This window comes from Zonotrichia leucophrys, chromosome 9, assembly GCF_028769735.1.
Source record: "Zonotrichia leucophrys gambelii isolate GWCS_2022_RI chromosome 9, RI_Zleu_2.0, whole genome shotgun sequence".
Classification (NCBI taxonomy): Eukaryota; Metazoa; Chordata; class Aves; order Passeriformes; family Passerellidae; genus Zonotrichia; species Zonotrichia leucophrys.
In genome coordinates, this window is record NC_088179.1 from 2659930 (window position 1) to 2687499 (window position 27570).

The window sequence follows — 27570 nt, forward strand, 5'->3', positions numbered from 1 at the left end:
AAATGCCTTCAACACTGCACTTCCAACAACCCACTGGAATTACATCAGTTCCCCAAAACATCAAACATCCAGCCAAGAGGCTGAGAGGGGAAAGTGGAGAGCAGCTAATGCCTTGTTATCAAAGCAATTAGTTTAATAATCAGTCTTAAAAGCTTGTAGATGAACTAAAGCAACAGAGCAGAAGCTGGCATGGAACTCAGAGCAAACCAGATCACTTTGACACATTGACATTTAGAATTGCTGCCAAATTCAAAGCACATGAGAAAAGTTGTGCTGCTAGAGGACTTTAAAATCTCAGTCCACTCCAAACAACTTCAGCCAGGGCTTCATCAAATGACACCACAAGAAGGTTTTGTTCAGCACTGCTCCTGTTTGCCACCTGCTTTATGGCAGTCTGGGATCTAGAATGTGAGACTGAGCTGGCCTTGCCTGCTCTGATGAAAAGGAAACTAAAAGATGATCCAGGACTTCCCACATTGCTGGAAAGAGGAGTTACAAAAATGGAGTTAAATTTTCTTGATGGTGCCAGACAATAAAACTACAGGCAATGGTCCCAGACTGGAGTCTGGAAAGCCGATGCTGCATGTTAGGAAAAGGTTTTTAACAGAGCAGTGCAACACAGGAGGTTTCCCATACAGACTGAGTCATCTCTGTCTCTGAAAGTTCTCAGGCATTATTGAGACAAGGCCACAGCTGACCTTAGCCAGGACTGGGCAAGGTTTCATTTCAAGCAAAAGGACAGAACCAAGACCTCCAGCAGTCCCTTCAACCAGCCCTTCAGTGCTCATATAATGCTGTATTTGAGAATGACATCTTGGCATCATTATGCTTCCTCATAATGAATAACTCATAAAAATTCAGAGGTTAAGTTAATAAATTAATTTTATGAATGCAAATACACTTGTGGCATAAGAATGGCTGATGAGGAGATGCTGCCAAGTTTAGTTTGTGTTTCACAGGATGACATTTAAAGTATCAAAAAAATGAATAAGAAGTCTCTTTATATTATTATTGTGACACAAAAAACTACTTTAAATTAATTTACAAAGATCATTCCACTATGAACTTACACCCATTAAATTTGTGAAGTATCAAATATATTAAGGCAAATACATATAGGAATGATCCATTTAATTTTAAGAAAACATTTATTTTTACTTAACATACTCTGTGCAGAGACTGACCTGCAGAGTTCAGACAAATATGCATTTTTCCAACCCATGAACACGTACTGATTACAGAAATTAACTTCGTGCAAGTCAAGCAATGGTTTCAGGGTTGTGTTATGAACAACACTCAGTCAACAGCAGGTGCTCAGTTGCACATTTTCAAATATTAAGATTCTGCTTTAAGAATCTCTTGCTTTGTGTATTTCACCAAACCCTGGAGAGCTTAAGAGTAACAAACTGCATATGCATATCTTGGTAAACATTTATCAGGCTGCCAATGCTCTCAGGAGTTAAATAATTAAAAGCAAAATCAACGACACAATCACAAGAACGGAAATAAATGACACAAAGTCCTAATTTCAGACCAAGATGCAATCAACCCTCACTTGAAGTGTTAGAAAATGGACTTCATCTTAGTCAAACATCACAATAACCTCCTTTCCCCCAATCCCTCTCTCTTCTGCTGCATTTAAGGATTTTGCCAAGAATGTAATATTTTTTTAGAAACTAGATTTCCACCCAAAAAATACCACAGAATCTCAAAATTGTCCATTATGCTCCTACTTTGTCTGAAGACATTCCCCCCATATCTCAACCTCCAAAGAAAATTTTAGCCTTCTTAGAATGCTTAAAAACAAATGGGAGAATCTCAGCAGCCAGATATTGCCACTGCAGCTTATTTGGGCTTTGCTAAGGAGAAAAAAAAAAAAAAAAAAGAACAAAGTGCCATATACAGAGAAAATATCAGAAACCATCACAAAGAAAACATCAAAGAAAGTGGAAAAGGAAGGAGAAAGGCAATGTTTTCAACTCAGGAATAGGTGAATTCTCTTTTCAATCAAGTCCCCAGGGCTCAGGATTGTGTTTAATGTCTTTATCCATGATCTGGCCAAGGGGATGGAGAGCACCCTCCATCAGTTACAACAGCAAAGTGGGTGAGAGAGTTGATTCTCCCAGGGAATAAGTGACAGGACAAGAGGAAATGGCCTCAGGGCAGGTTTAGATTGGCTACTAGGAAACATTTTTTCATGGAAAGGGCTGTCAAGGAACAGGCTGCCCACAGGAGGGGTGCAGTCACCATCCCCAGAGGTGTTTAAAAATGTGCAGATGAGGCATTTAGGGACAGGACTTGATGATCTTAGAGGTCTTTTGCAACCTAAACGATTCTATGAAAGCCTGATTTAGACCTCAGTTCCCAAGTTTTGCATATACACTAAGATCACAGGTGGCATTTTTGTTTCTAATTTAGAATGTAAATACTTACTCTAACCAGCTTTTATGACTGTCAAAGCAATTTGAAGCCTTCAGCCAGTGTAATTTGAATCGTTTTTATACACTTTTTTTTAGAAGATCTAATGTTGTATTCAAAAGCTCTACCTGGGCCAGCAGAGAGCAACAGCAGCATATTTGCTGAATCAAACTTAAAAAACCAAAAAATCCACACCTAAATGTCTCATACCGGTAATACTTGGTAGCACAGGAATTCTTTTGAACATGGGTTCATTGACTGAATTTATGTCCAGAATTTCTCAAGAGGGAAGGAAAGTGGAAGAACAAGTTGTTAGCAGGCACTTAAATACCAGTGTAATGTGTTCTCATGCATAGTGAAAACAGGGGGGAATGTGCTTTTCTTAGCTTAATCACCCTTCAGCAGTTGCATAATTTTTAACCCCATATAGACACCTTAAATCCTGCAAAGATATTGGATAGGTTGCTCATGAGTAAATTTAAAAATAATTTTTAAGTTACCTTTCATCTACATCCTGAAACAAACAGGTCGGTGTGTGCGTAGTTGTAAAAATCCTTTTGTCAGGAGGAATTCTGGGTGCTGAGAGAAAAATAAAAGCATATTAGCAATTGGGAGTTTTGCATCCATAATCTTCAAGCTGCCAATCCAAAATTCTGGCCAAGAGCATACAGGAAAGCAGCAAGGACAGAGAACAGAAACAATTCTCTTTCACTTTAATAAAGCTTGAACACATTGTTTTTAGGAAAGCAAGCTAGTCTTTGTGCACTCAAGGATTACCTTCATAACCAGAATGGACTTTTTCTGCAAGCAACACACAGCAGAGCTGGTCTTCTGCTATTTCTGGGTCTTGCACTTTGATCAGGTAGGGAGTCATCCGGAATGGGTGATAGCAAATCTCATTTTCCCGCTCCTTCCCCGCACTAATAATTAAAGAGAGTTAATTATTTCAACAGATTCATCTTACACTGAACACAAGTTTAATTTATGCATTGTATTTCCCTCATGACACAAGAACTGCATGTTAGCTACTAAAATAGCACCCAAGATCTTAGCTTGACTTTTATTTTTGGTGGAAGAGAACCTCATTCTGATGGTATCCTTTGCATAGCAATTCCATAAAGATTGTGCTGTTCTCTCTACTGCATGAAACAATACCCACAGCAGCATGACATGGAAGTCTGACAGAAAACCAGCTCACACAACACATTAAGTTACTTTGTTCTCCTTCAGAGGATGAGTTTACAAGGCTTTTTTATGAAGACTGCTATATCCCCTGAGTTAACACAAAGGTCATCTTTTAATCAATATTTATTCCAGTTTAGAAGCAGTGAAGACTCAATATCTAATAACAGGTGTTTGCTTAACCAGAATGCAAACATAGTAATGAAAACAACAACCATTTACACAGTGAACAAAGAAGAATCAGTTGTAATAAGTTTATAACAGCAGAGCTAAATAAAAGTAAAGCTTTTGAAACCAGTGTTTATTGGACAATAAATCTCCAGTAACACCAGCAGTACTTCTACAGCACATCCAATGCAACACTCTGGAGCTCTGCATTACCTCCAATTCATTTCAAGTTTATTCATACCTCAATAATAAGTATTTATTTACTCCAGAAGTAATTAAATAATTGGAGCCACTATTTTTGCTTCAGAAATGCTGCCAGAGAGGCAGTAAGCATCAAGAAATCAAAGTGCACAAGAAAGACCATGAACTAAGTTGCCAGCTTTTCCTAAATAAATAAAAACCCCCAAAACTAAAGAAGAGTGATTGGGGCAGGAAAAGAAGGAAGAAAAGCAAACCAAAGGATTGTGTCCTCTATTAACCAGAGGACAAAAGAGACAAGTCAAGTAACCCTGGGGTGTCTTCTTGGGGAAAGCTGATATAAATCTGAGCCATTGGATTTTTAGAATGAAGGAGACTGAGGCAGGTGCTGAACAGTTCTATTTCCATGACCCAAAGGCTTTCCAGAGCTGCACCACCTCCCTTTATGGCACAAAGGTCAGTACTCACAGGGATTAACTCCCAAGATGGAACTTCCCCAAATCAGTTCAGTTTTCTCTGTAGCTCATCAACTCAAGGATGTGGATATGTTTTGCTTTACAATCACATTGTGAAAAAGCATGAAATGTTCAAACCATATGGTTCTTATATAAGTCAAATACTCATGTAATGTTTGGTTTCATAACACAACACTAAGCTTTACAATATTGTCTTACCTGATGCGACAGAAAAAAGATTTCTCTTCCATGCAATCCTGGGTGGAAGACTCTAGAAATATTAAACATATTTCATAACAAGTTACAAATTACTAGAAGATGATGATATTCAGTGTAAGAATTTTTTCTTAGATAATACATTTTTCTTAAGTTTAAGCTTTCCCTGAAGTCTCCATATGTACTGGTTAAACAATGTACATCATAAGCAACTCAATCTGAACATCACTCAGATTCTGAGGCTGGCATGTGAATCACAGCTCTTTGTTTATCAAGTGTTTTTCTTAAACATATCTAAACAGCTCTCCAGTTTGAGCTGCTTCTCTTATCAACATTTTCACAGTACTTTATACCAATGATCAAAAATGTGTAGCTATCTAGGACCCCAAATCTGACCACCAAACACAATTCTAGCACCCCTCTTCTCTCTTTTTCCTGAAGACTTCTTCTCATGTTTTAAGCTTATTTCCCTCCTTTTCCAGAGTAGCCACACACTGATTCCCAAGGGAAGCTCTGGCATTTCAAAGGACTCCAGTGTACAATATTTTGGATATTATATTGTTTGGCAACTGATACATGAGAGAGTGTGCTCACTTCTACTTGCTGCATTTTTTAAATTTGAAGCTGTACACAAACATAATAAAGCTACAGAAAATGTTTCAAGAAATCAAAACCAAAAAAACTCCTGCCTAACTAAGTAATTAGGATTATATATCATTTACCACTGACCCTGTTTTGAGCCACAGGTTGCACTGGAGACCTCACAAGGTCCCTTTTGACCTGCTTTATGTTTGCATTGCTTAGCACATGTTTACTGCTGATTGTTTTTTCAGATTAAATATGGTTCACACCCTGGCTTTACTTCACAGATTTAGTATGCAACGCATTGGAATTTCAAACATTTAGAGCAGACCTTGAATTTCAAGAATTTAGTTGAAACAGTTGGCAGATATTTCTCAATTACTACCAGCTGCAGGTACATGAGTAAAACAATCCTACCACAAACAAATATCAAGTGCCCTGAGACACCTGATCTTTCACCATTAATTATCCTAATATAATTTTTCTAAGGCTAGAAGAAGAGAGCTGTGATTACACTTGGTGAGTGTCAGTGATGACAGCTCAAATACTTTTTTTCTACACCATAACCAAGGTGTCCAGTGTTCAAATCTATTTTAAAAGGAAGGAGACAGAGTATTGTCCCCTTTACACTCGAGGAAGAGAAAATGTGAAGAAAAATTGTTTTCATTTGATTGCTAGTACAACTGAAAAGTAAATTCACCATTCAGCATGAATTCCTACTTTGTTTTCATTCTTCATCTGGCTGAAAGGGGAATGAGAACTGATAAATAATGACATTGAGAAGACTTTTAACCAACAGACAAGACTTGCTGATTTATAGAATAGATTTGTACACCCAGAGCTGTTCAGAGGTGTTCTAATAATGCCCCTGTGCTATACCCTCAGGAAGTGATGGGGAAGGATGAAGGACATTCAAAATCAGTTCCAGTATTTGCATTTGTGTGCCTGCAAGAAGGTCAGAAAAGTATCTGCTGCTGAGCCCACTCACCAGCTCTATTGCAGATGTTCCATGATGGCAATCTGTAGGGAGTGGTAGAAGTATAGAACACACTGACATCCTGAGGTGCCAAGAACTCCACAAATTTGGCATTTTTAAAATAGCCCCTCTTGCAGCGGAGAATAGAAGCAGCTTGATCAGAGATGTATAAAATTTTCCCAGTTATCAAAGAAACAGCTACAGCAAACATATCCTAAAAATAAAAATCTCAAATTATTTAGACTGTTTGAAAGATTCTTCAGTGCAGCATGTATTTCTGAGAAAAAGATTTAAGATATAAAAACATCAGTAAGTTCAAAATGAGAATTAAGGAAATTTAATTTTATTACAGATATTGAACACAATGAATCTGCTCATTAAGTAGACACAGAATATTTTTCAATTATGCAGTAAGAATAATACACTACTATTTACTGAGTTACAAGCCCTAATTATCATTGCCTACAGTTCTGTGATGCAGAATGAATTTACAAGTTAAGAATTAATGACCTTCCAGCTATACAACTTCACATTCTCCCTGTGCTTGTTACAGACATGATTTACATGTATGAAACTCAGGTGTTTTTGAAAGGCTGTGTTAGCTAGTCCGTTCACAAAAAGTGAAAAAAGGGCTCTAAACCACTTGGTAAAAATAATGAGTATACAGGTGGGAAGAAGTCCCACACACTTGTATTGTTTCTCTTCCTGCCACAGAGGAGCTCCCTGCGTCACAACCCTGAGTGCTGCACTCACAAACACTGCACAGGAACTGAAGAGCTGCCAGCACAACACAGCTTTCACAAACAGATAATCATTAATTGAACAATGTTTATGGTATTTGGCTAAATTTATCAGTTGTACTCTACACTTCCTATTTGTTTCACCTTGTGGGCAGCCTTTACTATTCACAGGTTCAACAAAACCCACCTACTTCAAGCTATGGAATATCCCCCACCATGCTCTTCTTTTACAGAGTTCAGACTTTAGAGGTTGCAGCTCAAAAAAATAGAAGATAGTCCAATACATTTAGATGCCATTATTTTTTGAAGACTCCATAACTTATTCCTAAAATACTAGTAATATGGAAATAAATATAATTTAAAAAATCATTCAGGTTATCATTTCACTGCTAGAACTCCAGTGATGGTCCTAGCTGTTCTTGTCTCTATGAGAACACAGCATCTCTGGACCCCACAGAAAGCCTGTACCAGTTGCAAAGACCAGACAAATCTCACAGAAAAGGACACAGTGATTCCAATACTTTTGTCACTCTTCAGTCACACTAACATAAAACTGGTGAAACATAAAATAGCCTCTAGTATAAGAATAAGCTGAAGTGATTCACTGTGTGCCTCGAGCAAAATTTGGAAAAAAATTTAACTCTCCAACTTTTGCAATTGCACTGAAGTGAAACCTAATGATGTGTTTCACATGGACACAGAGATTTGTCACACCACCACCTCCAGGCACGAGGAACCATTCAGGGGATCAGGGAGGTCAAGCTTCTTATTTCCCACCTAACCAACAGAAACAAGTTTGTAAAATCTGAAAAGGCTCAGAGTTTCTTCACATCCCCTTAGGGGCAAAAGGCACTTTCTTCAGTTTTGTGGCCTAGCTGCCAACCTTTCCCTTGTAAGAAGGAGGCATGCCTGAGAATTCCAGTTCCAGGAAACATTTTCAATCCACACTTGAGACTCAGGGCACCATACTCACCGCATTTTTCATGATGTATTCTGAGGTTATAGTCTCCACCTCTTCCACTGTGTAAGATGATACATTGAGACCAGCAGGTTGGGATTCATTAATCATCAACAACTGGTAATATTCCTCATTGGCTACATGAGAACAACAAACAATTTATAATCAAGATTATCAATAAACATCCAGCCCAGAAGCAGTAAATGGCAAAAATATTTTTTGGCATAAATGCAGAAGTTGTGAAGTTGGCATTTGGGAAATCTAGGCACTATTCCAAATATATCATTTTCCCTGGTAGAGCTTCCTAATCAGTAACTCAAACAAAAGTACACATCTTAATCTACCCATATATGAATGGTCACATATTGTAGTCTGTCGACAGCTCAAACAGTATGAAACTGTAAATTGTTTTCAAATCAATTTTCTAACTCAACCAAACAGCACTAAAACATCAAGCCTCTAGAGAGCTGCTTCAACTCCCAAAGGAACAAAAGTTAACAAAGCCAACAAACAGGAACAACATGAAAATATCTGGTTAGGAAAGTTTTCAGCCATAGTACAGCTCTCTTTGTAGGGCTATGTTTGTTTAAACTCCTATTTTTAAAGTTTCACTTAGCAAGGTTGGCATTATCTAGGCAGCATCACACTTCATTACCTTTAACTTGTTTGATGCTTTTAAGGGCATATTTCAATGTCGTTAGGACACTGGATTTGCCTTTGACTCTCTTCTCAGAAGGAAGGTGAGCTTTCAGCTCCTGCAGTGTTTTCAGCAATTCCTTTTGTGTTTTGGCTTTAGTGGACTGCTCACTACTGTAAGATGAAAAACAAAAACCACAACATCACTTGAATGCTTGAAGTGACACATCACCCTCAGAGAAGCCCAAACACACTCTGGCACTTATCACCAACATCAATTTCTATCACCAGCCTCATTAACTTTGCCAGTACTCACTCAGTATCATGTTCCAGAACTTAAGGAAATTCTTATGTGACCATTTAAAATGAAAGATTTACCACCACCTGGAATGTAACTGTAAAATGGACAACAGTACATATGCCCAAGCAACAGAAAATTTATTTTGTTTTTTTTTGCCACAGCCCCTCTCCTTCATTTTTAGTGGTATTTCCCTTAGCTCCTTTCAAAATCAAACTCAGAAATGTTCATGGACTCCAAAGGAGAGAAGCAGGAGGTCCATTCAACTCTTCACCTCCTGTTCAAGTAGATTCCCTTAAGAATGGTCCCTGAAAAGGGAATGGCAGCGGGAGAGCATCAAGTTAACAAAACAAATGGAGAAATCCTTTGAATCCATCCCATCTAAGCATGGCAACACATTAAATAAGATGAGGAAACTCTGACTAAATTTGCAAGGGAAAGAATCAGGAGGCTGGAGACAGAAGCTGCATTCACAGGTCTCAGGTGCATGTTCAGAAGAGCTGTCTCAGTGGACAAGGACAAACTACAGAGACCATCATTGCCAATACAGAAAGTTGTCACCTTCCTTTCCAGTTCCTGGGATCTCTCCCCATTATTGAGGTGCTGATACAGTCACAAAGGAAGAGAAAAGGAGGTGAGGGAAGTGAGGGAGAGAGTAGCAAAGATGGATGGCAGATGGGCAGGAAGGAGTTAAAATGATAAATCACCTTGCCTTTCGCATTGGAGATTTTAAAAGCTGACCATTCACAATGATCAAGAGGATTATAGAGCTGTTCTTAAATACTTCTGAATTTTTTTCCCTTCCAAAGGAAGGTCTTTTCTTAACACCTGATTGTCCTGGCTGGCAATCTGTAAGAAGTTACCCTGGGCACTGCTGTAGAAACAACGACCTGGCAACTGCACTGCCTGACTGAAGTGGCCAGAAAAGCTGCTTCAGCTGCCAAGTAATTTTCAAGAGGATTTGTGATAATTTTTCTGAGAAGTTTTAAGTGTTTGAAAAGGTAGATAAATCATCTGACAGGTGTTGGGTGTATTTCACCAAAAATGCTTGCAAAGTGACAAAGCTGTGCTAGAGAATACACATTGTTCTTGCTTCCATCACAGAGCACTGCGAGACACGCAGCGTTCATTTACTCACTGGTCATTTTGTACCAAGAAATAATGGCAAGGGATCAAACAAAAGACTGCAGCACTCCCTTGGGAAACATGATGTTCATGCTGTGTATTAAAACCATGTGTACAACGTGGCTTGACAGCTTGGACTGCTGCAATCAAACAGGGCTTTGTTAACAGTTTCATAGAAGAACCCTTCATGCTGGCAGTAGGGAAAAAGAGAGGAAAGATTATGAAATAACTGAGCATACTGCTGGTTTGTACTCTCAGAGTACAGGCTGCTTCATGAGAGTGGTCAGATTCTTCTGCAAGGAAAAAAACCTTTCCAAATCAGCCTACAGCAGCAGCAAATACAAAAGATGGACATTTTTGGAAAATAAGTTACACAACTCCAGAATGTTTTTCCAGAGAGCTGGAGCATCAGGCACAGCAGGCAGCCACAGGACAGAATAAGCAAGTTTATAAAGATAGGAGTTTTTAATTTTGCTTTTTGTGGACAGCAAATTGGAAAGGTACCTACAGATATTAAACTAGAGTTGTTGGTTGGCACTGATACTGAATGCAAACCCCAGCAGTCTGAATCAAAGATTAAGCCTACAAAGGTAAGTAGTTTGTCAGACTACTTTAGTCTTCTCTTTGAAGATCATTCTCTAGATATCTTCAGTCTTCCATTCCCAAATGATCCAATTTTGCTCTGTAACCCTGATGGCTGGGGAGAACACACTACCATCTGGATTCTTAATTATTTCTGAGCAGAGAGCTATTAATAAAATTTAAAACTGAAACACCAAAAAAACTGTAGCAACTAAACCCTCCAAAATTTCACAGTGAAGAAAACTAAATCAATGGGAAACAAAGATTAAGGAATGCCTTTGGTTCACTCTTTCACACTAAGCAACATAAAGTCTGGATCACAATTTCCATTTGCAAATACAGAATTGAACAAAATCTCCAGATGCATGCAAGGCAGACACAGAAAATATGGTGAACACAAACCAAATGGTGCATGGGAGTAATTTGAATTTGCCACTTTTCCAGGAACTGCATCAGGTAGAAACACATTCAAGTAGGCAGGTCTTAGATATGGGTCTTAACATCAACATGCTCTAGGCTAGATATCTTTGATCTGCTCAGGACCAAGCTTTGATCTCTTGATCTGACTTAAAAGTTGACTTTAAAGAAGTCAACTTAGTTGACTTAAATCAACAAGTTGACTTAAAAAAAGTTGACTTAAAACAAGTGCAGCAGGGTACTCTGAAGTGTCTAAATATGAGCCTTCAATCTACCAGGCTCTTCAAGGCTATCAGGGACAAAAGCAGAGCTCACACAGAGGGATTCATTCCTGCAGCTGGGGTTTGTGAATCATTTATCCTCACACCCTGGGGCCTTGGATCCCAGCAAATGGAACACAGGAGAGGCAGGTGATACAGCTGCTGGACACCAGGGATAACCCAGCTCAATGGTGGATTCTGATGTTAATACACCACCAAGTCCAGACTAAATTCTGAAGAGCAAAAAAAAATTCAAAGCTACAAAACCTCAGCATTATTCAAAGGGACCCACAAAAAACCAAAATTACAGACTTAAGGCACCAAATCAAAACAAAGTAACACAACTTCAAAGGTTACCACACAACTCACAAGGAACATCAACAAAAAGCTCTAATTTAATCAAGTGGTTAATATGAGATGCTACTGATTATGGACAGGAAGAAATCAAAGACAGGATTTCTGGTGTAGTCATCCAGGTTGAGGCAAAACAAAACAAAAAAACCAAAATACGACATTATTTAGTTTTCAGCATTTAGCATATTACTGAAAAATACATGCCCATTAATTTACCTGCATCCACTGCTGGACTGATTGTGTTCAGAGTTTGCAATCATCAGACTGAATGCATTTGAGCTTGAACTGGAATAAGGAAAAGAGAAAAAGATTAATATTTGAAAACCTAACAACAAAGTTCTGTTCATTGTAGTTTTTTATTTTCCTAGTAATGACTGGCTACCTCAAAAAAAAAAAAAAAAAACCCAAACCCAAAAAAACACCAAAAAAACCCACCAAAAAACCCCACAAAAGAAATCACTCCAACACGAAAACCCCAAAATCCCAACCCCCAAATTTTAAAAGCTTCTGCATGGTACAACAAATGTGCACTAAAGCTGTAACCATTTATCTAAGCAGCAGAGAACAGCTTGAGTGGGAAAGGAGCCACAAGGATGACTGAGTCCCAACACCCTGGTCTCACAGGACTACTAGAGAGATGGTTCTTAACACAGCTTTGCTCTGTCCACAAAACTACTACTGAAAAGATTAAAATAGCATGGTTGTACCCTCACACATAAGAATTAACTGACAGGTTTTGACATACAATTACAGGACTTGGTTTACAAGAAAATAAATAAATAAGGCAAGTTAAACACTCAGTGATGAGAAGAAAGATGCAAATTATGCTGGCAATGCAAACACCAACACCAGAGACCTTTTCTTTAAGATTTATACTACATAATTTACACCACATGAGAGTACAACTTAAGCAGCACACTCAGCTCCCTGCTGAAGAGGCTTTATACCTTAGTTATTATTCAGAAATATTGATTCAAATGTAAAAAGTCTTTAGGGGCAAAAATAAAAGTGAAATGTATTTAATAAGAGCTACTACCTTTTATGACAGTCTGAAGATTCCATGAGCATTGCTGAATCCTTCCCATTTTCATCAGATTCATGACCATGAGAATCATGCCCACTTGAATAGTTTTCATTTGTGTCATTGCCACTGGAGTCATTGCCACTGGAGTCATTGCCACTGGAGCCACTGCTCATTTCAATATCTTCCTGAAGAACTTCATGAGAGTGTTCAGGCTTTGCTTGAATTTCTGAGTCTTCAGCAATCATCTGGCTGTGGTCAGTGGGCAGTCCAGGATAGTCACTCATCTTGAGCTGCTTTTTTAAGGAGAAGGATGGAGAAAGGTTTCCACTGATGCCAGGCTGCTGCTCAGGGTTCTGCTCCTCAGTGCTAGAGGAGAGCCCCCAGAATTTGACAGAGTCCGTGGGACACTCATCAGAAACACTGGCAAGACCAAGAGCAAATCAAGCCATATTCAGAATTTTCCCTCTGTATAAACTCTGTTTGGAAGTACAGATGCACAAATCTGAGGAGGAAGGGAAGGAAGAAAAAAAAAAATTATTTTCTTGTTTGCCTTGCTGACAAACTGGAATTTGCACTGACTGAAGAAAGTAAAAAATTACACGCATGGTTAATATATTCAGTATTTGCATGGTGATATGTTTCATTTAAATTGAAAAAAATCTCACAATGTTTTATCACAAAAAAAGGTATTTATTTTTTAGTAAAAACCCACACATAAGAAGGAAAGTTGAATGGAAACATGGAAAAACTCCTGAAAAGATCACATAGTCCCTTGTTTTCTATTTTCTTACTTAACACTTGTCAGTATTGCTGCCTAGATTTGGATTATAGCTATTAAGATTTTCAGTTTACCTTGATAAAGGAAAAAAACCCTATTCAGACATCAGAGCATTGCTTGCTTAGTTTGGAGGTAATTTGGGTTGGTCTTTTGTTTTATATTGGAGTTTGTTTTTTTTAAATCAGTTGGGAAGGAACACTACTGCACTCTTCATTTCTTTCTCTATACAAAAGCCAGGTAGGTGAGCAGACAGAACATGCAGCAGGAACAGGGAAACTCAACACACAAACACAGCTAATCACCACCACCAAAAATTCTAAGGCATGAATAAACCTGAGAAGAATTTTATCTACTAATTACCACTAATTTGAGGGGAATGATAAAAATTGCTTGGAAAAGGAAGGTTAAAACAAAAACCACCCAATATCCCTGCTTTTAAACTAAATTCTGATGCACCAGGCTCAACAATCAGAGTGTATACAGAGGGGAATCAAGGGCAGACCAATATTGAAGTATCATCAAAAGAGAAGCACTGGAGACCAGTTCAACTTTATGTTTTAAAAAGATTGTATTTAATCTGACTCACATCCTCATCCATTTCAGCAAGTCAGAGACAACAAGAGTGTAAAACTATGAACTAAGATTCTTTGTTGAGAATCTCTGTTGTTTTCATGACAACAGAACCATGTATGTTCCTTCCTCTTTGTTCCTTTAAAATATTCACCATTACAATTATTAACTAATAAAACTTTGACAGGAATGACAGTGAATAAAAAAATTAACAGCCAAGTTTTGTTAATATTAACTACAGCAGTTTTGTCTTAAACACAAATAAATAAATCTTTAGGTATTTAAGAAAAGACTGTAATGGAAAACATTCACAACAGTAATTTAAAACACACCATGATTCAACTCCCTCCAAAGCAACACCACATGGAAGCTATTTTCTTACCCTTCTAATTGATGTTTTTCCAGACATTTCACATTTATTTTGCATTTTCCAGAAAACACTACTTAGTCTCCTCATTTGGTCAAAATAATATGCAAGATATCTGCTTTCATTTAAAATATAGTTTAAGGACATTCACTTAAGCTATCAGCAATATTATAAAGATATAAATAATTTTCTTTCCTTACAAGTTTATTCACAAGGGAATTATAGGTGAGTAATTATAGGTGTATATAATTAACGAGTGAATTATATTATTATAATTCACTTGAAAATTATATATCATATATAACATATATATTTAATATATATTATATATTAAATATACAACACATATATATAAAATAAATATATAATAGATATAAAATATATAATATGTATAATATATATAAAATACATAATAGATTCTATATTATATAGATTATATATATTTTACATTATATATAATATATATTTCTCGAAGTGAATTATATTATCATTCACTTGGAAAACTATATATATAACATATACATATTATATTTTTTCTAAGTGAATTATATTATTACATAATATATATATAGATTATATATATAGATTAAATATATAATCTATATATAAATATATAGATTATATATATTATATATTATATATATTATATATATTATATATTATATATTATATATTTCTCAAAGTGAATTATATTATTCACTTGGAAAACTATATATATAACATATATATATATTATATTATATTTTTTTCTAAGTGAATTAATAATATAATTCACTTAGAAAAATGCCTTTCAGTAGAGTAAAATATACTTTTTCCTTCTGCAGGTATTCTCTTCAGGTATTTTAATGCAGATAAACCAGACCTGCTGTTATGCTGCCATATCCAGGCACTGAATTACCCCTCAGGAGCTCTGACAGTTTTTTCCTGGACTAAGGTTAACTTCTGTCTTGGGAATTACATAACCAGAGCACGATAAAAGAGTATTTGCTCTGAGCTGAAACTGCAGGATTATGTCACAATGGCACATTCTCTGGTGGCCAATGATTAACCGGGTCAGATAGTTCATCTCTGATCTAATCTCAGTGCCACAAGGAGCTGACACTTGCCCTGCCCTCTGGGGACACTGAGGGAAGCTCTGTGTCCAGCAGGGCCACAGCTGAGCTCAGCCAGCCTGGCTGGGGGTGACAGGGACCAAACCCAGCCCTGAGAGCCAGCATGGAATAGCAATTCCTGCATGGACAAACCTCCTGGTGCTGCTCTAGAAATGTGTCACATTAAGCTCTTTTCTGACCCAGAGATGGGGTAACTGACAGGCATTTTAAACACTTTTATTCAATTTTCAGTCTCATGGGAAGGGTGAGACAATACAGATGTTATAATTCGTGCCATCACAATCAGAAGTCAACTATTTCCTAATTACAATACACTACAAGCTTTTCTTGGCCTATCAGCTTTAGCCACACCATACTGGCATAAGAGATACAGACGTCCCAGTACCTTTTTTTTGGGCAAAATAAGCCCAAAAAAGAACCCACATTAACAGAGGATTAACCCTTTAAAGTAACAGCCTGTTGCATATTCATAGACATAAGGCTTAGGGCCTTAAAGCCAATAATCTAAAATTACTTCTTGTGAGTCCTACTACCATGCATCTTTGATGTTTCTACTTGTGAAAAATGTATATTTATGATTGATTTTTTGCAAACATTAAAATGAATATTATATGTGTTATGTTAGAAAGTTATGCTGTGTTAATTTTCTTAAGTAGTGTGCTAAACACAGTTTTAGGTTACAACATAATGTTAAAATAGAAACTATGCTGTGTAGGATACTTTTCTTTAAAGAAAGGACTCGCAGCGAGATAGCAGCCACAGGACAATCGAATCTTTCAGAGAAATAGAATTTATTGCTCTCTTATGAGAAGAAACTAACTTCTTCCTGCCTTGCTCAGCCATGAAGGCACTGTCAGGATTCAGAGGAAGAAGCTGACACTGCCCAGACAGAATCCTGTGTTTGAATGGAATTTATGCATCATGTCTGAGGTGTATGAATATGCAACAGGCTGTTGTTTTCAAGGGTTAATTCTCTGTGAACATGGGGCCTTGTTTGGGCTTATTTTGCCCAAAAAAAGGTACTGAGACATCCACAACTCTTTGTTTTTATTGCCTCATTTGTACTAATCCAAATTATTCAAATTTTTTTATTCTAATTATATTACTATTTTTATAACCATCTCATTACTATTAAACTTCAAAATTTTAAAAACAAGTGATTGGTGTTTTTGACGTATTTCTCTGAAGTATTTAGTCCTATTTGTAAGGCTGTCTTGTAGGATTCTCTACAAATTCATTTCACACATAAATGTGTTGATCCATTTGCACCCAGGGGATGCTCTGCCCACTGCTGTGTAAATCAGAGCATGTCTGCTTAAATAACTGCAGCCACCCTCCAAAGCCATTTCCCAGTGTCATTTCTCAGAGGACACCCAGGTTGTAAAGCTTGATGGAGAGTTCCATGAGTGAAGGAAATTAACCCCATCACAGTTCAAATGAAGCTTTAAGAAAAAAATGCACTCACAGCTTCACCTTAAAGGAGGCCTGAGGTGTACAAATGTAAGGCAAGATGTACAATTTCTCATCTTATAGTCTGTACCCAACTTTGGAGTTTCTTCCTGTTTCCCTGACAAAATGCTACTTAGAAAGAGCTTTAGATACATGAGAAAAAATAATAATCAAAACACCACTGTACCTGTTAGGAAATGATGTTTTCTTTAGAGATAGGGGAAAAGAGCTCTCACAAAATAAAAAAAACCCAACTTTGGGCTGCTATACTTACTCCCATAAAGAAAACCATGTAGATCACTACTGGTAAGTTTATAAGCACAAACTACCAAAGACAGAGTCTCAGAATAGCCCTAAATTCTCTGAAGGTAATTAGCCCAATATAGTAGTAATGCAGTAAAACTGTGCTGTTTATAGGAAGAACAATGCATGTAAATATTTTGTGTTTTAGTCCTTAGGCACAAGAAACCTTTTCTCCTGAATTCTGATGCCAGAGAGGATTACATGTGCTGTAGTATTTCCAGCCATGAGAATTGTTCACAAACACTTTTTTGACACAACCTTTCATTGGAAAATTATTTTCCCAAAGTATTTTCTGTGATCTTTGGAAGTTTAAGAGGCAATGAAAATAGTGCCATAGCCAGCATGTAGAGTCTTACAGTTTGAAATTCTGAGTTGTTAAACCACTGGTGAATAATTTTTTCCGCCTCCAAATATCATCTATTGTCTCATCTCCTCCCTTCTTTCCATGACACCCAGGCTAGCTTCTGCCAGGTATTTGTAGGAAACTTCAGCAGTGTTTCCTTAGGTGGGAGAGAACTGTTCCCAAAATAAAAAAATAAATAAATTTGTGTGCTATCCAATAACTTTTGAGGAATTTCCTGTAATTCCTGAAACAAGAGTTGATCGATTCAATGACAGTCAAGCTTTTAGGGTTTTAAAAAACATTTTTATTTTAAGCAATGAGTACAAATTAAGAGAGTCACCAATATAAAAGAAATAGATACTGAGCCTTTAGGAGACACTATGTGAATTTTTTTCCTCTTGATACCTGGCAGAAATTTGTGTCAAGAAGCAATTCAGTCATGTTACTTCTGGTTCTAACTAACAACGTGCCAGAATTTCTGCAGCTTTGTCTACACCCAATAACTACATTATAGTGGCTAGAATTTGGATCACAAAGACAATCAAACCAGGGGAAAAAAAAAAAAAAGACCAAAATAAAAAGAGTATTTGAGTAATGGAGAAAACACAAGTTTATCATCTTTAAAGGTATGTTTCAAAAAGAACTGGCTCAGCATGAGCTGGAATGGCTTTCTTAGCCAAGACTGGAAGATTAACGTCACTGAAAGTCAGTCTTGCACAAAATTACTTCAGTTTCAAAATCTCAGAAGCCTCAGCACCAGAGGCACATACCAGAGTAAGGAATACAGGAAGAGTAAAGAGGAAGGAACAAGAAAAATATTATGATAAACTTGCAAGAGCTTCTGCAGAAGGGGAAGCCTTTCTAAAGCAAGACTTTACCTCTTTGGGAGAACGTTGGTGCTTTTTAAATTTATAATACAATGTTAATATATGCCCTAACTTTGGAGAAATTGTCTTAGAAGAGATAGGAGTAACTGTGAAAAAAGCTCAGGCTGGCAATAAGCCTCCAGCATGCTCTGCAATTTAGATAAGAAGAGATGCAGCTGGCCAGACTTCACTGTGAGCACAGAAAGGCCTTTAAGTGGAACATCTGCATGCAGACACCAGCACTGTGTGAACACTTCAGGAGCACAGACGGTCAGACAGCACACAGGGAGATTAATTATCTTTGAAACTAATCTCAGGGAAAATGACAGAATAAATTGCACATATTCATCCCACTCATATGCTTGAATAAATGCCCAATCACTAACCAAACAACACTGGAAGGCAAAAGCTTGCATGTTTTCCCAGTGTGAGGTTCTCTCTTGTGACCAGTTTGAGGAAGGTAATTACATCCCATACCAAGTTCAGAAAGCATCTCAACATGGAAACACAATTAGGTTTGATATCAAAAGAAGCCAGGTTTCTGCTCCACCTTCTAAACTTTTAAGGGATGTCTATTTTGACTCTATAAATAAAAACTTACTTAAAATTAAACTGGCACCAGCTAAGCTTAATTTTACAGCAACTGGCTCACAAAAACCCATTCTATTGCCTCTGGAAAAGACCAGAGCTCTCTAAGATCCTGATGCAGTGTGTGAAAGGCACCACAATTCCACTGAGCACTAAATGCAGGCATTGATTTGCCAGGTTAGATATGCAGCAAAGGTCTTCTGGTTATTCATTACCTACAGTTGCTCCTTTATTCTGCAGTAAGACAAAGGAAACAGCCTGAACTTCAACATGGCCAAAAAACCACACCAAAATATGCATGGACAAATGCTAAAACAAGTAATTGAGCTTGGTTTTGAAAAACACCCTTAAGAAGGGTTGTAGAACACCAAGCAGAGAGATTTCTTCTGTAACAGCAACTTTAAACCCAAAAAATATTGTTTCAGCAGAGATCTGGTTATATTCAGAGAACATTTTCCCAGATTTCCTTTCACACAAAAACTATCATATTTAGTACTGGTATATAAAGGAAACTAACAATCCAGAGTCAAAATTATCCAATTCAAGAACTCAGTAAGAGGCAAATATCTCATTATTTGAGTCTAAATTTGCAACTACTATCAACTTATTCCAAATATTCCCAAAAAAGCAAGAACCACACTACATTTTATGCCTATAGACATGTAAATATTCAGGTAGTCTTAACTGTACTAGAACCTATGGGAGACATTCCTAATGATCAGGATTAAATTTTACTGAAGATCTTGTCAACAACAAGGGCTTCCAAATGTCTTCTGGATTTTTGCTTTGCAAAATGATAAAAGTTTTCTTATTTAGATGACAAATAACTAGCAAGGGTTTAGCCAGATCATGCAATTCTAGATATGATTGAAAATTAACATCTGCAATGAATGCATTCTCTCTGTGCAATTAGACAATAATTAAATGCTTGGGAATCGAAAAACGTTAAGAGAAAATGTTGGCAAACAAGCAATAATCCAAGAAGTGACTTGTTCAACTGTGCAGCTTCAACACTGAGAGCTTTGTGTTTTCCTGGCAAGAACAATGAACAGAATACCTTCACTAGGACTTTTTTAGGAAGGGGGAAAAGAAAAGATTGCAATATTCTCAGATTATAGGAAACAATAAGAAAGATGTTGAGTAATTTCTTGCAAGATTTTTTTCATTAAAAAAAAGGGAACTTTTTTAGTAGACTACTTAATTTACTCCAAGTAATCATGAAAAAGTTTTGCTCTTTTTTTAAACAAGCAATGAGATGTCAATGTCAACAAAATTATCAACATTTAGTATACCACAAAGGCTCCCATAAAATCTGAATTTCACAATATTCATTTCACAACTTTTTGATCAAGATTCACCTTTCAGCTCAAGAAAATCCTGAACACAAGACTCTTATTTGTCTTATAAGGGTCATCTTCATTAACCACTGCTTTCAGGTGCCACTTTACAAAGGGAACTGATCAGGACACAGCCTTGTTCCAGAACCATCCAAGTGCCACCCTGAATTTATAGCTGCACACAGGAAGAAGTCAGCATCAGATCAGGGCCCTGGCACCCACAGTGAGGATGCTTCCAACCAGATTGCTTCCTTGCTGAAGAAACTCAAACCTAAATTTAAGAATAAGTATGGTTTATGGCTAAAAAATGTTTTAGCTTCAAATAAGGTAACTCCCCATTTATACCCAAAATACTGCTCTAAATGAGTACATATATATGACTGAAACCCCAGTTTAAAGATAACAAACACAGAACAATATATTTTCTGCATAAGCTCTAGAGGAGCAAGAGGGGAAGCATCTTTCTACTAGCATGAATGATAATAATTATGTGTGTTTCTTACCTGTTTTTTCTATGAAAAGGTGCCAAAAGTGTATATCAAGCTCCCTCCCAGCTAGCATCAAAAGCATGAGGTGCCTAGGTCCAGAGTCTCCCACATGCATTTAATTCTTGTCTCATCCTCTTCTACTGGAAATCTTTGACCATTACAGAGTCCGGACACCTCTATAACTATAAAATATAAAAGAAATACCTGGGCCCCCCAACAGTGTCCTCTTCAAACAGATACCAGAGAGATGCTCACAGCTATGTCACTCCTATGCAGATAAATGTTGGTTAAACATGAAACTGTCATACAGCAGAGGAAGAAGACACAAATTTACATTTTAAACACTTTTGCTCTCTAATAACAGTTATAAAGTAATACTATGTTCTGCACTATAAAATAACCCTTAGGATTCACAATCAGAGTGGTGTCACACTGTGTACAGTGTGAGGCTGGCTGCCCCAGCAGGGCACAGAGCCTGATGTGCTCTGGTCAGCAGGAGCTCCAATGCTCATCAAGTTTGGCTGCAATATCATTTTATGGCTCTCTGTCACAGTAGGATTGGTAAGAGCATTCAAGGTTTTTCCAGGCAGTTATCAAATTTCAGTTCACACAATGATTGAGACCAAAAGAACCTTCTGGAGGTTCCTTGTCCAACTCCCTGTTCAGGCAGAGTTGCCCAGGAGAGGCTGCTCAGGAGCACCAAGAGATGGCTTTTGGATATCTCCAAAAATGGATATTTCATAGTCTCTCTGGGAAATCTGTTCCAGTGCTCACTCCCTCTCACAGTAAAAAAAAACTGTTTCTTTATGGTCAGAAGTGTGTACTAACAAACTCCATTAACATTATGATTCTTCCTAATAAAAAGTTTTTAAGAGAAACACTGGGAATTTCAATGAAAAACAAAAAAAAAAAAAAAAAAAGTTCTTCTAGGAAATCTAGGAAACTAAGTCTGCTGGTGCATGCCACTGCCATGTGGCACAAATAAATGGTAGAATAAAAATCAGAAGTTCAGAAGACCAACATTTGCGTGGCAGACAATTACATCATTTTAAGTGCTTCATCTGAATACACAGAAGAAATGTTTGGAACAGTGCTCAAATCCCAAGCTAAGCACTCTGGAAAGCAGCCCATGCTAGCAAGCCTTAATTTAACATGCTGCAAACTCTTACAACTGTTGAAAGTACACTTGTGTTGGCCAGACTAAAGGAAGAATTTATTCACAACATTCCGTCCTGTGTGACGTTGTGAAGCCAGGACAAGCTCTAAAATACTCAAATTATGATAGAAGTCTGTATGCACTGCTTCTTGAAATGTTTTGCTTCTGTTTTTATCATAAACTGATAGTACAGGATTTAAATTATAGGCTTTATCTCTGGCCAGAAGAAGCATTAGAAATTGCTGTAGCCAGAACTACTCGCAGATTTCACAGTTTTTAGCTTGAACATTGAAAATGTGGAATGTCTTTCAGCACCAGTTAAATCCTTGTTTAAAGGATTTAACTGGTTAAAGACAGCTCTTGCAATTCCTTTACACTAACTCAACTCCCTGTAAAATTTCAATTAAAAAAAGTTTAAAAAGTTTTCAAAAGTCTAAGTTTGAGGATATACTCACAGTGGCAGCATGTACCATTTTAATTGTGTATCTTATTGGTTTCATGTATTTAACACGTTTAAGAAGACATTGAAACATCAAGAAAAATAGTCCTTGTAAACTACTAAAAATTCTCATGATAAGCCTTTCTGCAATTTAATGGAAAGTAAGGCAAATCTATACCAACAGGATTTTTATCAGAAACAAAATGCCTGGTTTGAATGACTTGTCTTTAAACAGTCTGAACAGAATTAGAGGCAGCCAATTTTACCTGTTTTCTGATATTTTTCAGAGGAAATGTACAGGTGATTGAGTATGCCCAAGTCCTAAAACACTAAAAGACTTTATCTACAGATGGCATCTCCAGTAAAGTGTTTTCCACAGAGGGAAATCTAATTTGTTCAGTTCCCAAGGAAGACAGAACTTGTGACATTTCCTCATTTCCTTCCACGCTGACATATCTCTATTCTAAGCACAGAAGACTTCAGATACTAGAAAGGAGTGAAAACCCTGCTGTAGGAACACACCTGTGATATGGGAGGCAAACCAAGCTGAACCAGCTTCACTTTCTGAAGTCACACCTGCAGCATTGAAAAGAGTCAGTTGTTAGAACCCATCCAGATCACATTTTCCAACCACAGAAAAACAGGATTGTTTGGGTTTTTTCCTCAATCATTTAGACTGAACAGACATTGTAGTGTTAATGCTCAAAATCTCAGTTACAATTCCATCTGTACTGCAATATTTCAGTACTATCCACATCATCTGTCTTTCCAGGCTAGGGCCAGTTCTGTGGCATCATCAGATCACATTTAATGAAACACATTATAAATTTTTTTCACATCACAGATTATATTCCTCCATTATACTCCTTTAATTATGTTTCCTTTTTTGCTCCAATAACAATCAACTTTTCTTTATTTTCAAAGCAGAGCACAACTGACCAAAAAATGGAAGCTATGATTTGCTTTTTTAAATTCAAGTTTAGGAGCATAATATTTTCTATTTTCTGCCTGAGCTATCATCCTGATTTTCTAAGTAACAATAGAATTTTTCTGGACCACAAAATTTTCCTCATAATTGAAAGTTCCTTACCACCTGCAAGAGCAATCAAAAAAATGGAAGCTATTAATGAACACCTCCCCAAACAATGCAGATGCAGCACTTGATACTGACACTACACTAAATTCCAGTTTCATAAAGATTTAGAGAAGCCAGAGCATTTCCATGTACTTCATGATTTGTGCAACAGGTTCTTTGGAAATGTAAAGCCCTGAAGATCCCTATTTTTGGGCATTCTGACACTCTATTTTAAAGGAAGCATACAAAAGAGCAATAACAAAACCACAGAGACACCTCCCACCCTCCCACCTTCAGAACTGGTATCACAAATCACTTTCTTGGGTACAGCATCAAACACTCACCTCAATGAATGTACTAATCATGGTCTTTCCAATCCCAAAGTGTCATCACTATATTCCTATTAAAAAAAGAAAAAAGAACATCAGGTTTTGTAAGCAAGATAAATTTTTATAAAAGATAAATCAAATTCATTTCATAATGCAACAGAAGTCAAATCATGCAAAATATGTCTTCCACAAGTGAAGAACAACTATAAAGACTACAAATACAAGATGAGAGGAAATGCAACCAAATTTTACTGATAAAAGTATTTATTATTGTAACTAACTTGTAAATTGGTTCCTTGAGCAATGCCCAGAATAATTACCCACTGAAGTCTGTTCCCTTTATAAATGTAAGAAACCACCCCAAATTCTCATTTCTGCCAGAGCAGAAATAAAGCTCGTTTTACCCTCTCAGGTAAGTACTCCTTGTGCTGTTAAACCCACCATCTGTGCTCAAGACTCCATAGTGAATCTGATCATCCCTGAGAACAAATAGAAACTGTCTCTCAAATTTGTTCTTTCACCTTGAATAACAGACTTGGCCCAGAGCCAGGTTTAATTGCCAACAAATTGGGTATTTGCTATTAAAAAAAAAGGCAGCCTGTGCTGAGACATCTTCTACAGACACTAAACACCATCTCCTTCACATGCCCCATGCTGATTTCTAGACATCCTTCTTTCCAGCTTCCTGTCTTAAAAAAAGGTGCCTTCTTAAAGTATTTGTATGCAGTATGAATTTTAAATTTTAAAAAACACCTTATTTCCTTTGTAACCAGAAAATGCCACTGTCTTCTCAAGTGGAACTGGAGAGACAATTAAGCACAACATAATAATCAGAACTCTAAATTAGCGTGTCAATTCTTGCTCCTTTTGAAAAAAATGAGAAAAATTACACATTTGAGATTGCCAAGTGTTGTCACAGAAAAGAGAGAAAAATTATTATGTCCTATCAGTCATATATTTCACCTTTATTCTAGCTGAAACTAGATTTAAGAGTATCTCAATTTAAAAGTATCTCAAACATGAACTTTAGTATTTGCTGACATCCCTACTAAGCAGTATATTTGCATATCTACTACTTCTCTCCTTTAAGAAAAAGACACACTTTCACCACATTTACTGTAGTTCCAGGCTAATGCTGCCCTTCAGACATTGCTGTGGTTCACAGCCTATACAAAATTTCAGCCAGAATCAAAGTGCCCTTCTGGAAGACGCTGTGCCAAAGAAATTCTTGTCCCCATCACAGCAATAATCCACTCCAAAAAGTGCAGCAACCTGACAAACACCACGTACTTGTCCTAGGAGTTGGATGTGTTAGTACTGAAATGAGAGCTCAAGTCACAGCAGAGCTGTAACTGGAATCAAATAAGTGCTTTTATACACTGAAGATCTTTGTACAATTAAAGAAACTAAGCAGAAGCATAAAAGTACATGTAATAAGGTCAAGCACAAAAACTGTACTAAGATACAAAAGCTGCAAGGAATAAGGAGGATAGGAAGAGAAACCAAGAAAAAAGACAAGTACTAGACATCCTCACCACTTCATCTTGTCTCCCTAAGCTTCAATTACAATCAATTGCAGGTGTTATTTAACAGTGAATTGCTTCTGTTACAGGACAGGATGTTAGAAAGGCAATGGAGCTTTGGTTCTACTTTTTAAAAGTCCATTCTGCTTTAAAAAATGCCATCTATACAAGGAAATCTCTGCCCATCTCTAACTATTCTACCTATAAGAAAAATCAAGTGTTAAGAATTACCATGGTATGCTCAAAAACAGGTGGAAGGCAAAACTAAAGTCTTTCCCAGACATTTTGGCATGCAGATGAAGTTTCTTTCCCACCATCAAATCCTGTCAGGATCAACACTGGTACTGCTTGTACAGAACTTCTGCAGCCTGCTCACACCATCTGCAGAATCTCCTCATCCTCTTGCCCCAAGAAATGATTTCTGTGTATTTCAGTCCACTCATGTAAACCACATATTGAGTCACTACCCCTTCAGCATCCTCAATAAAATTTTCCTTCCTATTGGGAGAAAATTAAGGAAATTATGGAAAATTAAGAAAATTAAGGAAAAATGAAAACCATATTCCATGCTTATATATGTTGAGGAAGGTAAATTTAGCCTTGCCTCTGATTGTGTTCTACAAGCAAAGTTGCCTACCAAAAAACATCAGAGAACTTATAAGGCTCCTCTAGGACTACCACACACTACTTCAGCAGCAGATCCCCAGCAGCTGAGAACATCTGTACAAAAACTTCTTGACTTTACAAAAGCTTTCACATACAGAAATTCTCCTAACCTCCCTTTCATGTGGTTAAGCAGGAAAACTTCAGAACACAGCTGGGCAGCTCACTGAAACTCAGTGCAATGCTGCTGTCCCTTGGGGACGCCTCATGAGGGACAGGACCAAGCAAGAGGATTCCCTACTGGTGCAATCCCATTGCAAATGTGAGAAATGAAACCCTGGAGATGAGAGCTCTTTTTCGGAGTAGTAATTGCTAGTTGATGTTAATGAAGTCGATAGGGTCTTGATTTGAACTCTGTATTTGTACCCCTTTGTCTTACCCCCAATTTGTATCCCTTTCCATGGGCAACCACTCCCCCTGCTCCCAGGACTGAATTTAAATGAGAGGCTGTGGGAAATCTATGAACCCTCTCAAAACAACAAACCAGCACGTAAACGGTGACTTTAACCCAGCAGAACCACACCGAACCACCCACCCTTTACCAGAGCCAGATTCTGTCCTGCCACCATAATTTAATAGTGCTCAGCTTGGAGGATCCCCCTAAGCTATGAGCCAACCTTGTCTTCCTAAGGACTCTGGTGAGGAGGGAAACCCCAGCTCTGCCCAGAGACAAAGCTGCGCTGCTCCTCCTCCTCCTCAGCGTCATGGTGTGTGTGACCTCTTGGGTTTCCCACCCAGAGCTGTCTTTAATAAAGGCCTTTTAAAGGAGCTGCTCTCCTGGCCCTGTTTATCACAGCTACAGCCATTCAAAGACCCCATGTACACTGGAAGGTACCCTCAGAACACAAAACAGAGGCCCAGAGCCTGCCCGTGTCCTGTCGGAACTCAGTGCATCCCTCTGGGTGCCCAGAGCTGCCAGGACCCTGCCAGGGGGCTCAGAGACCCTGGCACACAGCCCAGAACACCTGTGGGTTTGATTGTGACCTGTGGAGCAAATTACCAGCTTTGTATGAAGACCTGAAAGCCACAGAAGTTCAAGTAGTGTAATAATAAAATTATCACTGGGTGAAGTTGTAGATTTTGGGGTTTTTGGAATGGGGGTTTTGGGGACAAGATGGAGGGACTTGGACGTGTCCAGCCTTTCTTCTTCTTCACCTCCATCTTCTGCTGTGATGTTGGCACTTTGGGATTGGTTTAGAGTAGAAGTGCACTGTCTAACACAGGTGATAGGTATAGGGAATTAGGTGTAAATATGTTATACGCAGTTTGTAGTATAAAGAGATAACACCACCCCGGGGGCAAGCAGAGTGCCTCTGTCTGTCCTGCTGAGCGAACCTCGGCTGGACAGGAGAAAAATTTTATAGATAAGAATTAATAAACAACTCTGAGACCGAGAACTGAAGAGCTGTGACTCATTCTCCGAACGTGCGGGCTGAAACAGAGACTGTTCACGTGTCTCGGGGCTGCAGTAACCCGCAAGCTGCCGAGAGTGTCCCAGCAGCGGCGGCAGCAGGGTGCGAGCGGGCTGCCCGAGCGTGCCCGCCCAGGCGCTAAGCCTCTTACAGCAGCACAGCCGGCGTGGCCACCAGGCATGC

The 27570-nt window shown here is 37.8% G+C and overlaps 1 protein-coding gene across 5 annotated transcripts in view; it reads right to left on the minus strand.

Moving 5' to 3' along the window:
- Positions 1-27570, minus strand: part of PER2 (period circadian regulator 2) — a 48817-nt gene that overhangs the window by 15929 nt on the left and 5318 nt on the right. For 2 of the 5 annotated variants that reach the window (XM_064720887.1, XM_064720886.1), the window contains exons 2-12: positions 23805-23860; positions 22908-22961; positions 20806-20966; positions 12602-13091; positions 11782-11850; positions 8549-8703; positions 7909-8030; positions 6208-6409; positions 4641-4692; positions 3196-3338; positions 2919-2997 (exon numbers count right to left, since the gene is read on the minus strand). In XM_064720887.1, the coding sequence (XP_064576957.1) occupies positions 2919-2997; positions 3196-3338; positions 4641-4692; positions 6208-6409; positions 7909-8030; positions 8549-8703; positions 11782-11850; positions 12602-12873 (1094 nt within the window). In that variant the 5' untranslated portion in view covers positions 12874-13091; positions 20806-20966; positions 22908-22961; positions 23805-23860. The other 3 variants (XM_064720888.1, XM_064720889.1, XM_064720891.1) reach the window with 3 other exon arrangements.